The sequence below is a fragment of the Octopus bimaculoides genome, chromosome 23 (genome assembly GCF_046866305.1).
Source record: "Octopus bimaculoides isolate indiv1 chromosome 23, ASM4686630v1, whole genome shotgun sequence".
Lineage (NCBI taxonomy): Eukaryota > Metazoa > Mollusca > Cephalopoda > Octopoda > Octopodidae > Octopus > Octopus bimaculoides.
Window position 1 is genome coordinate 24,978,358 of NC_142950.1, and position 17,028 is coordinate 24,995,385.

A 17,028-nucleotide genomic window follows, 5' to 3' on the forward strand; every position below is an offset into this window, starting at 1 on the left:
TATATTATTGCAAATAATATTAATAGAATGTATTTTAGATATTAGAAATTTAATCACGTCATATAATCTTAATTTCCTATTTAAAATATTATTTTATACTTATACCATTATTTTATCAATAATTACATCGAAACTAACTACATCCTCATTTCCGCCGGATATGTCAACAACAAAAATATTTTGAAACCCATTAAAACCTTTACAAACCGGTGTTTCCTTAGAAGACCTGAACTTCGAGGGTTGTCACTATTTGTAAGTATTCGGTGTTTATAATATACTTATATCTATCAGTAATTTATTCCCCCCCCCCTCTCTCTCTCTCCCCATATATATATATGAATTATATGCGTGTTCTTAAGCTTAAAAGCATTGTTTTATGTGACGGATAAAATCCGTGACCACTCTGTCGATTTTATAATGCTTGGGTTGTCAAAATTGGTTGTGATGAAACATTTAAGCAATCAGATTAGTGATCCATCAAGGAGACTGCAGAAATAGCAGCCAAATCACATTCAACTATCGTTAAAAAAGAGAGGACATGTTTGGATATTATACTCCTAAATATACTATACCTAAATTTAAGAAAGCCGGGATGATCGCAGTCGGAACGCTTTTAATCACAAGTATACTAGATCGTTGGGCATGGTCCATTTCCAAGGTCCCATTGTCAAAAATGAACTTGTTTTCCTTGGTTGAAAAATGCACATTTTTATTTATTTAAATCAAGTAATGAAAGGATCTAATATCTGTCCATAATTTTTCAGTACCATCTTTAGGAAATGCAAAATGCATCAAACTCCATTGAATATGAGACTAATTGTATGCGAAGATGTAGTCCATAATTTTGAGGAAAAAGATGTTTTTAATAATCACGCGTTAAGTTGACAAACATTCCCTTAGCACAGTGTTTCCCAACCTATTCCACCACCCCAGACCCCACTACAACGTTCCAGGAAAATGTATACCCCCACCGGTGGTTGAAAAAAAAAACTTAATTTTGATACTTTATCACAATTATTTAAATACTAGAGAATCTACCGGTAACGCTTTTAAGTACTGAGTCCCCCAAAAATGTACCTCATTGACTAATATAAAAAAAAAGTGAATCCCTTTAATGAGAACGGTCAAACTAAAGGGTTTGACTATGGCATCAGGCCCCACCGGTGGGGTATATGTCCCACGTTGGGAATCACTGCTTTAGCATTTAAACAGGTAATATCAGGCCCAAATTTCTATGTTTTATGTTCAAAGTGATTAGATTCAGCCTCTCACACCTGTCCTGCGATCTCGTTCTAAAAATAAAGAATCACATCATTGAAATCTCGAAGTTATGAGGTAATGCAAGATTAATTCAACAAACCAAGAATGAATAATCTGAATGCTAAAGAATTAATATAATTTCATTTTCTAGGAAAACAGTTTTTACATTTTTGCAAAAGAAAACACTTTCAGCTCCACTTTTGACAAGGTAAACATTTTTATTTCGTTGAGTCCCTGGAAACGAAAAAGTATATATCAGGGCAGACCTGGAGTTGCCAACAAATTATTATTATCTCCAGTGAATATAATCATAAACTGGGATCCAGACAAAATTCTCCTAGGAATAAACCCCCTAAGTGTGAAATAGGACAAAAACCCCCTCAGTTGTATTTTTCTGTTATTGAACTTTAATACCATTAAAAGTAGAAGTAAAAATATCAATTTAAGTAATTTATTACTGAAGTGATTCGTTCACTCCATATGTTCATTGTTTTGACAACCCGAGTACTGTGATTTCCTAAGCAGGAAATAATGATGTTGATTTATGTCTTAAGATGAGATTAATAATTAAAAAATAAATTATAAGAGTAGCAGAATAATGAATGAAATGAGAAATTCTTAATCATTTTTTAAAAATTTATTTATTTATTCTTGTTTATATATCTTTATTAAGAAACTCTTCTCATGGCCCCCAGCAGACGAAATGGAAAAGGTGTTGCCCCACAGGGCTTGCACTTGCAGACAGCCATCTCTGCTTTGATAGCAGTGAGCAGGGATATGGTCCAGGGGCCAAGAATGCCAGAGATTTCCACTGCCACAGACTCAACCATAAACCTGTTGGAGAGCAACCAATACCTTGACAGTAAGGGAAGCTTCTAATAGTGCAGAAAGTTTTTTAAAAAAACTTAATAATTCAGGCACAAAGACCTATCTTCAGAAAACTACAGTCAAAGAAATATGGATTTATTATATAGATACTGCCATTTCGGGTAGTCCGGTGTCTGTGTTAGTAGCAGCAGCTACCCTTCGGATCATATGCCTTTGCGCCAAAGATTTTTAAAAATTTCTGCTTTGTTAAAAGCTTTCCTTATTTCTCATTTCTTTCATTATTCTACAACGCTCTTGATTAATTATAATATTTTTTTAATGGCTCGTCTCAGATATTTCATTTATTGTTTTTTGTTTTGTTTTTTTTTCCTCTTCTCTCAGATTATCTTAATTACCACATGAACATATAATTATGTCGGCACACCCTCAAAGAGTTTTACCCCAAAGCAAAGAAGCTCTGCTCAGATCCTACAATAAACGCCTGAAAGATGACGTGAAATCAATGGTTGATAACTTTCGAGAGATTATCAAACTAGCTCGGGTTTGTAGAATTGTGTGTTTAAAATTCTTCCATTCTCTTCATGTTTGATATTTGTCTGGTGTTGTCTGTGAAATGTTATCGTGTTCTCTTCTCTTCTGTTTCTTCATTTTATTTCCATTAAGATTTCCAACTTCCTTGCCCCCCCCCCCACCACCACCACCACCACTGCTGTTTGTGACCAAAGGACATTTCATTCTTTGTAGCCAAGACCATCTAACTGTTGAGAGGTGCCATCATTTGTGGCCTTCTCACTACTATTACTAGTATACTACTCATAACCAAATACACTTAATTCTTGCTTTTGTTCATCCACATTCCAGCTCTCTGTACTCTGAGTTCAAATCCCACTGAAGTTAGCTTTACCTTTCATCCTTTTGGGGTCAACAGAGTACCAGTCAAGTTCAGATGTTGATTCTTCTCTCTTTCTAAAAGAAATTTACTGTGGTCAGATCTGGAGAGGGATAGGCCCCATCAGGTTTTTAATTGCTGATGGCACACCCATATTTTACAATAACACCTCTATGACCTTATGAGGAGTTAAGGGCCCAAAACAGAACAAATTCATCTTAATGTGAAATAGATGTAAGAAGAAACTGCTTTTCTGACTATAAATAAGTACCATGGGATGTGCTACCCTTCTAACTTTAATCACTGTAAGGTCCACCTACATAATCATCATCATCGTTTAACGTCCGCTTTCCATGCTAGCATGGGTTGGACGATTTGACTGAGGACTGGCGAACTGGATGGCTGCACCAGACTCCAATCTGATCTGGCAGAGTTTCAACAGCTGGATGCCCTTCCTAACGCCAACCACTCTGAGAGTGTAGTGGGTGCTTTTACGTGCCACCGGCACGAGGGCTAGTCAGGCGGTACTGGCAACAGCCACACTCAAAATGGTGTTTTTTACATGCTACCTGCACAGGAGCCAGTCCAGCAGGTTTGGCAACAACCTCGCTCGAATGTTTTCTAATGTGCCACCGGCACAAGTGCCAGTAAGGCGACGCTGGTAACGATCACGCTCAAATGGCGCTATTTACGTGCCACTGGCACAGAAGCCAGCTCTGACAATGATCACGCTCGGACGGTACTGTTAGTGCTCCACTGGCACAGCATTAATAGATTTCAGTCTGTCTGAAAAGAGGTACCATGATAAAGTGCAGTCCACCTAACTCATAAGTAGATACCACAAGAAGTTGTTGTCAATATAACTGTAACTAAAGTAGCGAGCTGGCAGAATTGTAAGCATGCTGGGCAAAATGCTTAGTGGCATTTCATCTGTCTTTACTTTCTGAGTTCAAATTCCACCGAGGTCAACATAACTGACTTGACCCTTCCCCCAAAATTGATTGATTTCGTGCCAAAATTTGAAACCAATATAACTGTAACTACATACCATGATGATTTGCAGCCTACCTAGGTATCATGAGGAACTGTAACACACATTGCTATACATAGGTACCATGGTGAAGTGTAGTATATCTAGGGGGTTATGGGTTGGTGTGGTTTTTACCCCAAGTCAGTCATGGACAAGCAAACCTTCAGTCAAAGACACTCTTGTCGCAACCATCCCATCTTTCTTTGTGGCAGGAGGAGTCTAAGAGTAGATTATATTATGTGTCCTCTTGGTAGGAAATTTGGTCGCTATTTTTAGCAGAGCAAGTGACAACAAAGTGGTTCTCTTGTTACCTCACCTAAAATGTATGATTGAGAACCATGGGGAGGTACAGTCCACCTTCCTCTAAGTAGGTACCTTGTAATTTATGATAGTGCAACTCACTACTAAGTAGGTGATGTGGCAATGTTTTATAACCAACAAGTACTGAGCTCAAACTCTACTGCAGTTGGATATAACCCTGCAGGGTATCAACTCCTTTAGACCGGTTGGGAGGGAGTTGGCTATTTAGTCTACAAGGAGCATAGGGCCCCAGTTTCTGTGACATGTATATTCCTTCCAAGCTGGGACACCAGTCCATCGCAGCGTTACTAATTTTTGCCAGCTGAGTGGACGAGAGCAACATGAAATGAAGTGTTTTGCTCAAGAACACAATGCATCACCCAGTCCAGGAATTGAAACCACAATTTTACAATCATGAGTCCAACACCTTAACCACTAAGCTATGTGCTTCCTTTAAACTGACATATCCCTAACTACAATTAAAAAGATTAACCCCTCCACTCAGTAGGATGTATTTATTTATTTTTATTCTCATTTGTGAAATTATTTTGCAAACTATCATTAAATATCTCCATAGCTTTTGTTGTTGTTGTTGTTGTTTCACTTTCGTTTTTATTGTATGAGGGGGGGGGGGTATTTTTTTTGTTTATTTAGTCCATCTGTTAGTGTTATAGAACCACCAATGATGATGAGGGACAGAGATAGGTGGGTGTCTGGGTTGTAAGTCGCATGCTTAACCCTTTAGCATTCAGCTTACTGTGTAACATGTAATGCTTATTTATTCACACTGTTTTGAATTAATCATGCATTAACTTTGTAGCTTTGACATTTCAATAATGTAATTGTATAATTTTAGAATAACATTATAGGGTAGGTGTGAGAGACCAGATCACTGGCTGGTTTGAACACAAAACAGATAGAATATTTGGGCCGGATATGGCCAGTTTAAATGCTACAAGATTAAGGCTTTCTTATCACCTGGTTTACCTTTCTCATAGGTGCAGGGTGGGTTGTTATGGAGGTGCTGGTAGTTTTAAGCAATGGACTGGGTGGGTTAGTGTGGGGTTTAGTATTTTTGGTACTGTCTTGGCCCAGTGTCTTGTCTAAGATTGATGGGACCAATACTGTGTGTTCAGGGTTCACACCAGTCACTGCTTCGGTGGCTTTACTGACCAGTTAACACTGGACTGACACAACTAACTCTCACTGCATTGTTTACTGCTTCGCTAACACTGTGTAACAAAATTTTTTGTTTCTGTCGTTGGTCAGTAAGTATTATTTCCTATATGCTTCTACCTGGAAATCAAAAGAAATGGCAACTATTCCCTTCAAACTTTGCTTTTGTCACCTGGACATCAATGTCTTAAAACTGACCTGTTCTCCATTACATTTCAGACAAATTCAGCACTGAATTGCTGAAGCAGAGATATCATTATACCAAATATTCTGTTCAATACCACAGATTTGCATGTCAATTGCTTGACCATAACCACTTGAGTATGTTCCTTAGTGGGACATGCATTTCTGATCATGAGCAGGAGTAGTGGGGAAGTATCATAGCCATGTGTTGAAGGGGATTCTTTGGGATTTGAATAAAAGTAACAAAAGCAAAGTTTGAAGGAAATATTAGCCATTTTTCATACTTTCTAGGGGTAAGCAAATAGGAAATAACAGTTGCTACCCAAAGACAGAAATCGTGTTACAGTGTAATGGTCAACACAAGCCACAAAGTCTATTGGTTAGATAAAACTGACTCCTCTGTCCACTACCTAACTAACTCCACTGTCCACTGTCATCATTGGTTCAGCTACCTACTAACTGGTGACTAACAAAGCATGTTAATTTTTATTGATGACTTAATTTGCTGAAATTAATGACTACATTTTACACCTTAAATGTTTTGAACATATGTGTATGTCTGTCTGTGTGTGCATATAGACTATTGAATTATTGGGCTAACCAATAACGTGTGAGTTGAATTTGATAGACAGAAATTGTGTGGAAAACATGCAATCATCATTATCATCATTATTTAACATCTGTCTTCCATGCTGGTGTGGGTTGGACAGTTTGACAGGAGCTGGCAAGCCAGGGGACTGCATCAAGCTCCACATGGTTTTTATGGGTAGATGCCCTTCCTAATGCCGACCACTTTACAGAGTGGACTGGGTGCTTTTTATGTCATACCAGCACCAATGAGGTGTGTGTGTGTGTGTGTTTATTTCTTTATGTGCTCTATTTTGCATATTGAGTTCTATTTCTCTCATTATAACCACCAAACCTTTGTGTGTTTATGTCATGTTCCCCTTTACTTATCGTAACTTAACACTTCAACAAACAGAGATCAATAACACCCCAGCATGGCCATAGCCCAATAAGTGAAAAACAAAAAGAATGTAGAATCAGTTTTTATTTTCAATGTATGGAAAAAATGTTAAATGATTAAATGAAATAATTTTATTGTTTTTAATTAAATAAAAAACTTGTAATTAATCTGTTCTCTATAACATCCCCCAAATTGGCAGCATGCCATAGTTAAGGGAATGGACCAAATGGAAAATAACAGACATCAAAGACACAAAGAGTGACTCACATTTCTTTGTCCCCTGTCAACCCCTACCCTGTGATAGATTCCCTTGGCTCTTCTATACTGCCCTTAGCCTGAACAGCCACCTCAGACACCAGCATCCTCCACACCCATCAAGATGAAGAGGCACAATCACTCACTACAAATTAACAACCTGGATACAAGTTAGTGTTGCCAATGATGATGATAGCATCAGTATTTTTCATCAACTCTGAAAATAAAGTATCGCCTGTTTCATGGTTGGGCCGTAAGCAATGAAGCCAGCAACATGGCTTAACATTGCTAACCCCTGTACCTTGTTATCTCTCTCAGACATAGTGGCTTTGCTTTTCCTCTGAAGCAGGGAAACCTGGGTGAGAGAAACCCCTTCATAAGTGCAAGGACTACTCATAACAGCTTAAAGCAGTTCTGATAAAATACTCTCTCCCATTTTTTTTTTTTATCACATTGTCAGAAACAACAGATGCATACCATTCTTATACAATACCTTTTCTGTGACAGAGTGTGAGCACTTGGCCTAAATTCTGACTGACCAACTTTCAATTCTGTATTCATGCTTTATAGAAAGGTATGAAGGTCACAACCTTTTGGTTACCCCCAACCTATAGAGTATCAAAGTCGCAGGGTATCTAAAGTTACTTGACATGATAGGAATAGCTGCCAAATCTCCTTCAAATCACTCTATATACAGCCTTTAACCCTTTAGCATTCAGATTATTGAGATTTTGGAGATGTGATTGTTTATCTTTTGATAAATATATATATTGAATATTTATATATATATATATATATATGTAGATGACACCTGACCCAAGGTGCCATGCAGTGAGACTGAACCTCGAATATATATTTGCCCTGTTGACTGAAGTAAATTGTGGTCTTAATAGAGAAGTATTATTAAAAACAAAAGATTATTTTACAAACGAAATTAAATAAAAAATTGCTGGCAATTTTTAACATAAAACAGGTGGAATATTTTAGCCTGATATGGCTGGGTTAAATACCATAGGGTTAAAAGTAGACAGGCTGGATAGCATAGTTCTACATAAGACCTGATTAACAACATGACAACCAAAAGACAGGTTGTTCATGGCTGGATTGTTCTTGATCCATAGGTCTGCATTTTCAGATAAAGAACAGATGACTTTGGTTAATTGTCTTTCAATGACAGTGATAGGAAAATGAAAAATATTTCTTTACGTCTTGTAATTAATGGGGTTTTTTTTTTTTGTGTCTCAGGTGGAAGACGATACACAAATCTCAAGGATGACTCAAGCAGAACAAGATCAATATGAGATGCAAGTCCGTGCTTCAAATATTGTAAGTCGTAGTGAAGAGGCATTGCTTCTCTCTTTCTTTCTCTCTCTCTCAAGTCAATCTTAGATACACCATTTTTCCTATGGACCCCTTTGATTCCTATTTTACTCAGATGGACCCTCATAGCCATTCAATGTTTAAAATAACCCTACTATATCTTTATAATTAAATATTAAGGATTGTATTTAAAAAATGTCAAAATATTTTGTGCATGGTAGAAGTATAACGGATTTCAGCTCACATAAATTTTAACAACAAAATCTTATGTGAACCCCCAAAGTCCATATGATCCCAGTTGAGGACCACTGGTCTAAATGAGAGATAAACTTGGTCCAAGCTGTCCTTGGGCTAAACAACTCCAATATTTAATAATGTAAAGACAATAAGATCACTGTCAATTTAGACAACACATATCAAATGTTTGATCAATTGTTTTATCTGTCATTAAATTATCATTTAAGTGACACATGTACCCTTTATGAAATCCACAACCTGAATCAGAATTCAGATTGAGAATTTCATTAAGGTGATGAGAGTGTACTACAGGTATAATCCAACCAGTGAGATTCTACACAGTTTCTATCTATCCAATTTCATAGACAAAGCTTGGGTCAGCCTGTGGACATTATAAATGACCCTTGCCCAAGGTGCCATACACTGCAGTTGAACCAAGGACTTTGTGATTGTGAAGAGAAGTTCTTAACCATTCAGCTGATGTTGCATACATACCTGTACTTATATTTGATGATGTATTCCTAGATAGACATGCATGCGTTTGTAACTGTTTGGTAAGAAGTTTGCATCTCAATAGCCTCAGGCAAACCAAAGTCTTGTGAGTGGATCTGTAGACATAAACTGAAAGAAATCTGTCATGTGTATGTGTATATATAAATGTGTGTGTATTTGATGGTGTCTATGTATCAGTGTTTGTCCCCTACTACTGCTTGACAACCAATGCCAGTTTGTTTACATCCATATAACATAGCAGTTTGGCAAAAGAGACTGATAGAATAAGTACCAGGCTTTTTTTTTTAATGGCATTGAGGTTTGTTTTGTTTGGCCAAAAACTCTTCATGGTGGTGCCCCAGCATGGCCACTGTCTAATGACTGAAACAGATAAAAGATAAAATAGAATTAGATGCACACACACACACTTCTAATTATTTGGCTATCAGCTCACCTGGTTTCATTTGTCTTCCTTTCTATTCCACATATGGACAGGTTCGTGCTGGAGAGTCCCTCATGAAGCTCGTATCAGATCTCAAGCAGTTTCTCATCTTAAACGACTTCCCATCGGTGAATGATGTCATTGGTCAGAACACAAAACTATACAAACAGAAACAGAGCGAACTGGACACAAAGTTACTAACTTTACGAGATGACATGGCCACTGAACTTTATGAACTTGAAGACGAATATTATTCTTGTGTTTATAAATAGTTACAATAAAACTTTTTTTCTATTTCTTTTTTGTATTTATCCTGGTGTTGAGTTTGCATTTATTTATTGTCAAACCGGCAAGCTGGCAGAATTGTTAGCATGCCGGGCAAAATGCTTAGCTGCATTTCATCCATCTTTACATTCTGAGTTCAAATCTCACCAAGATTGACTTTTGACTTTGCCTTTCATCTTTTCAGGGTCAATAAATTAAGTGAGGAAGAGTGAGAGAAAGTTGTGTACAGCAGGGTTCGCCACCATCCCCTGCCGGAGCCTCGTGGAACTTTGGGTGTTTTTGCTCAATAAACACTCAACGCCCGGTCTGGAAATCATGACCGCGAGTCTGCTGCCCTAACCACTGGGCCATTGCGCCTCCACTGAACGTAGATTAAGAGATCTACAAAATCCACTGTCTGGTGTCTGGGATAACTGTATTTGATTACACATACATGTTTCCTGGAGCAGTTGTAAACATCACCTTAGTTTTCTTCAGACTTAGTATTTTATGTTCAAAAGCAAGATTGGCACGGCAGAAGTTCATTAATTGTTTTTAATATTTTTAATGAACTACCAGGCAGTAAACTGGCGGAGTCATTAGCATGCTGGACAAGATGCCGGGCAACATTTCATCCATCTGTTCTGAGGTCAACTTTGCTTTCATCCTTTCAGGGTCAGTAAAGTAAGCACCAGTTGGACACTGAGGTCAATGTAATCAACATACCCCTCCCCCGAAATTGCTGGCCTTCTGCCAAAATTTGAAACCAATATCCTTAATGAACCACAATATCACAGTCATCAGCATAAAGCGTATCAGGAACAAAAGTTATAAAGGTCTTTCATTTAGGTTTGAATCAATTCGGAATAAAAAGTTTACAATAGTGGACAGAGATACCTAGATTACAGTCTTTAAATTTATGAGCTTTTATAATTGCAAAATCTATGGAGAACAAAATTGACGCAGTTATGTCCCCTTGCTCAACAAAGTTATAAATTTGAATTGGCTGTGAAAGCACTATTTGAGTTGAAACAGGCCTTTGCACCAGTGTTATTGGACAAACAGATCTTCACTCTCAGATGGGCACCCATCTTTCCCAAGATTTTCTTCAGTGCATTTCTATCGACCATGTCGAAGAGCTTTTATCATAAGGTAAATTGGTTGTTCAAGTAGCAATGAATGAAGATATTTGTTGACTGCTTGAATAATGACGGAAGCAACTCACGAATATTTATTGCTGGACATAAAGATATTTGATGTTGGCTATTTACAAGGAACAACATTAATAATTGCTAACTGGAAGAGAGAGAGAAACTGCACTGCATCCATAGAAGTTACAAGACATTGGGTGAATGTTTAGAGAGGGTCTGTCCAAGAACCTGGAGTTCATCATCATTTAACATCCATTCTCCACGCTGGCATGGGTTGGACGGTTTGATAGGAGCTGGTCCACTGGAGAACTGCCTGGGCTCCATTTTATCATCGTGCATGGTTTCTGTCTCATTCAAGGAGTGTGTTTAGGTAGTTTGGTCAAATAATGGTTCATTGAGAAATTAATCTTACCCATACAATAAATATAAAGAATATATCTGGTGTTAGAGAGAAGTGATTCTACAGATATATAGTATATTTCATTTAGTATAGGAATCTGGGTAGACTGAAAATTGTCATGGTATACCTGTTAAGCCCAAAAAGTGTTTGGAAAACAATCATACTCGTTATATGAATAAAATTAGTTTTTGATAATTATTAAAGGTTCACTCATAAAAACTGAAACTTTTTCACATTCCATACATCATGAAAACAACCACTTTACAGAGTATACTGGGTGCTTTTAAGAAATGACCATGGCAAGATTGGAGGCACATCGCTCGGCTGCCTTCAACACTCTGCAGTTTATCGAGTGGCAAAAGCGGTTCCTATTGGTAACAAGAACATTTAAGCGAACCATACCCCGTCACAAACTCACATTGAGTGGTCAGTTGACAGACTGATCACATGGAACTGTGGTGGTTTGTTTATGGTGTCAGACTGGTTATCTAGCAGTTGGGTTTTAAATCACCACTGCTCTTTCATTAAATAAAAGAAAAATTGGTAAAAGAGGAAGTCTCTGGTCTATACACTTCTCTTGCAACAGACTGGCACTAAAGATCATATTTGAATTACTGCTTCTCAATCTAAATCCATATTAAGTCTTTGGGACAACTATGGAGCATGTGTGTGTCTGCTGTGGTTTCAATAAAAGTCTGATGTACATCCTATCCACAGTAATAAGAAAATACTATGAAAGTTACCCCAGTATAATTAGGCACTTTTTCCCTTGTACATTAGACTAGTATCCTTCCAATCCAGTGGAACTAATGAACCATTCCACATATTGACATCGAATGTAGTCCTATTGTCAATCTCTTACATACACGCTGTTTAATAAACTCAGCTGGTATACTATCAGTTCCAGAGATGGGGGTTCCTCAAATTTATCTGTTTAATGGTAATTTGGATGTCTTCTGTGTCAGGATTTTTCTTAATTTCTTCAATCACATGGCACTTCAGTGAGTCTTCTGTTAGGTCCTCAAATATTGGGGATGGATTGTAAATAAGATATGTAAAACGATGCAGTCATGGTTGCGTGATAAGAAGCTTGCTTCCCAAGTACATGGTGCCCGGATGTCCTACTGCATGGCACCTTGAAAAAGGGGATAAGCTAAAACTGGTTTGGGCTAAAGATTTTATATATATTTATATATATATATATATATATATATATATATATATATATATATATATATATGTCTTCAGGTATGTTCCTTTGGTTCCCCTAAGCTATTATTCTACCTCCCAAACATAGTGTCATTTGAGTAACTCTCTATTCACTTTCGTAAGTCAATCAGGCTGATCGACCTGTTGCAAAATTCTGTTAGAAATAATTAGCTCTAATCTAGGGTTTAAAACAAATATTCGCAGAAAATGGGCAAAAGCTGAAATATGTAGTATTTTCGTTCAATCGCTCTACAGTTTAATTAGACTTCCCTTATTTCCAGCATCATACCTAAAAGTCAATAAAATAAGCATCATTTAGTTATTCTATGAGCCAAGGATACTCACAGATATGCTAATGTGTGACCTGGTACCAATGTAAGAAATTCTTATTTTTAGCACTGATGAAGGCGATAGGTTGGGAAGAAATGCTTTACAGTATTTCTTCCGAGATCAACTTTGCCTTTCATCCCTCCAGGTTCCATAAAATAAAGTACCAGTCAAGTATTGGGACCGATGTAATCGACTAACCCTACTCCACTAAATCAGAATCAACAATTAAGAAGGACCGAGGAGGGCAATGGTTTGGCAGAGAATTATTCGATCGTCGGAACCTGAAGGATTTAACTACGGCCCATCATATTCCCCTGTTCAATTCCTGTCGATTTTCTCCCTTGCATACTTCCGGGGTCCATAAGATAAGTACAAGTAACAATTTAATTAGCAATACCCTCTTCCTCCAGAATTGTGTGGTCTTCTACCTACCTCCGTTATAGATTAATGTTTAAATCTAAGTCGGTGGATTAACCGAATCATTAGGTAGTCGAAGAAAATGCCTCGTGGGATTTAATAACAGCACTTTAGGCTTTGAATTCAAATCCCACCGAAGTCAACGTTGTTCATTCAACTTTCTGTTGATAAAATAAAAGAATCAGTCAAGCCCTTGGGGTGATTTCATTCAAAGGTCTTTTCCCCGTGGTTTGTGGCTTCTTGCGAACGTTTTAATGGGATTCGTAGGCTTAATTCGTTAGGAATGTGGTTTAGCATAGAGGCTAAGTTAACAAAAATGCGTATGACATAAACTAAGAAGAGAATCAATTGGTGAGGTGATTCAGACGAAACGGTTTCAAATCGTGGTTTCGGCAGCGGAAGTTGTTTCTGCCGCGAAACTGAATCTGTTATGGCGGCATTGGAACTGGAAGACGGTGAATTGTTAGATTCTGATTCTGATAATGAAGCCTCGTCAAATATCCAGGTAATCAGGGTTTATAACAGTCTTCTTATATCCGTGTCTTTACAAATTATTATGGTTGTCGTTATTATTGCACATTTTCTATGTTTTTTTAACGTGAACAGTTCCTCCCATTGAAGTGGTGCGTGATTATGTTAAGACTTAATGGTAGTTTAACTGGGGAAATTAATCCCTACCAAAACTATGTTTATGAAACTATAAAATTATTTTAAATGAGAAATTATCCTATTTATAGTCTTCCTATTATTCATTAATGCCTGTAAAATTCATATAAAACAATAATTCTTTTCATTTTACAACTATATCGATATATATTGTTAACAAACAACCTCGAACTTCATTATTTCTTTTTTAAATATCATTTCCATTTTCATCAGTCTTCGATGAATAATTAATATTAAACTGTTTCGTTTCCAGAAAATTTTTAAATGATGTTTCAGTTAATTAAGGTTGAAAATGTACGAACACTTACACAATTTATGTTCACACACCACTGCAGACGCAAATACATATATAGCGAAAATAAAAGTAGTTTCAATATTCGTTAGGTAGATACGTTTAAAAAATAAAAACAATTGTAAACTCCCCAGTCTTACTTACCAATTTCTGATTTAAACAAAATGATTATTATTAAAAAAAATAATTTCTAAAACTTTTTGCAGATTGTTAATCTTTGATCAAAACTTACAGGCTTAATTGCATCTGAGTAATAAATGTTTTATTCCTGTTAAATGTATTTTTGTTCTTGTGTATCATCATTTTTACATTCCTTACAGTTACAGTACTGTTATACCTTGCATGTGTGTTTGCGTTTGTATAATCTTTTATTTATTTAGAAAAAGCATGAACGTCTCACTTTCCTGTCAAACTTGGTTCTATCTATCGAAGGTATAAATTTTCAAATATACATTTGCAGAAGTTTATATATATATATATATATATATATATATAATATATACACGTGGCTGCGTATGTATGTATATACACACACACACACGTTGATTCGGCCAGGACTACGAGTTTCCCCTTTAACGGCTTATTCAATCCGTCTACTTGAATAAACCGTTATAGTCGAAACTTGGAAGACCCAATAAAACCAAAACTTTTGTTCCACGAAATTTGAGTCCCACCATCAGTAATTTTTTTATTGGTTTCAACAAGTTGATCAACAATACCAAGTAATACACACACAGATAGATAGATAAACCCTGCAGATTAATTTTCCTTTTTGTGATTTTCAAACTGTAGTGTAAGTTATTCTGTTCTCTTGTGTATCCAACCCCTACCAAATCAGCTGATAAAGCGGACCCATGCCATACATGCCTAAGTGTGATCCACAGATCTATTATTATTCGAACGTGCCTGTACGTAGGTTAGAAGTATAATACATATTCCAGCCTGCTATTGATAATTGTATAGGGTAGACTGACAAACTGGGTGTATACTGTACTTTGTGAACTGTCCGGGTTACTTTTTTGTGCGTGTGTCTTGTGTCTAACTTGTATGAAAAAATATTGTCAGAAAGAGAGTAGTAAAAGGAGTATGGTGTTTAGAAGTCTCGACCATCTTATGTAAGCCAATTTACAAAACATTTTTGTTGTAATTTATGAAAGTGGACGAAAGGCAGCATCCATTAGATTTGTGTCTGACACTGATGGGAGAAGAGGTATTTCAGAGAGGAAAAAAAAAACCCCACAATTGATTCAGGGAGTAGTGCAACTTACCACAGACCAGACACCTAGCCTGAATTCTTGTAGTGGACTCTACTGTGGTGTTAAACTGGACAATGGATTAATCTTACCATTTGACCACACTAACTGATGATCCAATTTTGACCTTGCCATCAATGAAAGAACTTTTGTACAGTCTTAAGGAGAGGTTGTTGTTTAACCCTTGGTCAAGTTTGATCAGCCAAACCTATAATCAAAGGCATTCCAACTATAACCATCCCACCTTTTTAAGGTTAGGTAAGACTCAATTATCCAGTGTTTCGTTCCTTGTTTAACCCATTGCCTGCCATGAACCCTATTTGTGGATCTGCTAAAAACAGTCTCACTGACAGTTGTTCGTTGTATTTAAAGTGAATTGCTTATGTACATTGTATTTGCAGAGGTGTGTTTAACAATATTTAGTAGTTAAAGCTTGTTGTTATTATCCCTGGCTAATTCTAGAGGACATTTTATGTCATAAATCACAGTTTTTGAACTACAAAAATATTGACTATTTTGAAAACGTTTTTTTTTTCTTTTATATTTCCCATTTGAAAGAAATATTAGCCATTTTTCATACTTACTAGGAGTAAAAGCAAATAGGAAATAACAGTTGCTACCCAAGGACAAAAATCTTGTTGCACAATGTTATTTATTAAGAATGATTTGCTCGTTTTCTGTTACAGACATCATCAACCATTTCTCAGAATTACAGAAAGCCAGTGAACCCCACGTCCTATCGCTGCAAATCAGATGCAAAGATTGCATCAAGTTCAGATGACAGCGATGATGAAAAGTTTACCTGGAAAAAGAAACGGTATGGTATTGCTTCAAAAGACCAGCAGAGTTCTATGGAGTATAGTTTCAGCAATTCTATTAACAAGAACTACACTTTCCAAGTACACAATACGCAGTTTTCCTTTGGCCAGGATGTCACAGATTCTAACACTAGTAGCAAACCAAAGAAAAATAAGAATATTTGGGGTTCTGTATTACAATCACAGATGTTGTCTCAAGGTTTCCACGGATTTGACATGGAGCACAAAGGCGACAGTTACAGTGATCGGCAGGTAGAATCTTACAGCTACAAAAAGGCTCTGAAAGACACCCGGCCTTGGCCAGTGAAACCAGACATTGATTCTGTGACGACCAGCAAGAAAAATGATGACCTGTTTGATAGTGTCCCTGATTTAGAAAAACTTGAAGAGAACTTCAATGGAGTGTATAGAAAAGCTGAGAAAAGAAGGCGCAGTGCCAAAAAGCGTCTCGGTCCGAAACCAAATGACAAGAAGTCATGCAGGAAGGCTTTTGATGTCACAGCTGATGATGATGATGATGAAAAAATTACAGAAGCCATTGCTAATTTTCTTGAAGAATCAAAAGTGTACCTCATAGGTAAGATATCTATTTATTAACCCTTTAGCATTTAAATCAGCCATGTCCGGCCCAAATATATTTGTTTTATGTACTAACTGGCCATATTCAGCTTCTCACACCTACCCTACTAAAAATATACAAGCACATCATCAAAATCTCAGCACAAAAAGATAATGCATGAGTAATTGAAAATAACGTGAATGGCTATCTTTCGATTTGATGTGAGGAAATGCCAAGCACATGGGTTTTATTTGCATCTAATCGGCCTTCAGCCTTTTCCGTGAAATTGC

At 36.9% G+C, this 17,028-nt stretch overlaps 2 protein-coding genes across 7 annotated transcripts in view; both read left to right on the plus strand.

Annotated features, from left to right (window-relative positions):
• LOC106877273 (mediator of RNA polymerase II transcription subunit 22) overlaps positions 1-9,690 on the plus strand; it is a 36,430-nt gene extending 26,740 nt beyond the window's left edge. The window contains exons 1-4 of one of the 5 annotated variants that reach the window (XM_014926137.3): positions 128-252; positions 2,470-2,641; positions 8,134-8,214; positions 9,433-9,690. In XM_014926137.3, the coding sequence (XP_014781623.1) occupies positions 2,501-2,641; positions 8,134-8,214; positions 9,433-9,651 (441 nt within the window). In that variant the 5' untranslated portion in view covers positions 128-252; positions 2,470-2,500 and the 3' untranslated portion in view covers positions 9,652-9,690. Of the gene's footprint in view, positions 1-127; positions 253-317; positions 1,469-2,469; positions 2,642-8,133; positions 8,215-9,432 lie in introns of those variants that run through there. The other 4 variants (XM_014926139.3, XM_089340636.1, XM_014926138.3 and 1 more) reach the window with 4 other exon arrangements.
• Positions 9,691-13,086: 3,396 nt separating this feature from the next.
• The window catches only part of LOC106877271 (phosphorylated adapter RNA export protein), an 11,861-nt gene continuing 7,919 nt past the window's right edge, over positions 13,087-17,028 (plus strand). Inside the window, exons 1-2 of one of the 2 annotated variants that reach the window (XM_014926134.3) lie at positions 13,087-13,655; positions 16,048-16,756. In XM_014926134.3, coding sequence (XP_014781620.1) covers positions 13,581-13,655; positions 16,048-16,756 — 784 coding nt within the window. In that variant the 5' untranslated portion in view covers positions 13,087-13,580. Of the gene's footprint in view, positions 13,656-14,429; positions 14,541-16,047; positions 16,757-17,028 lie in introns of those variants that run through there. The other variant, XM_014926135.3, reaches the window with a different exon arrangement.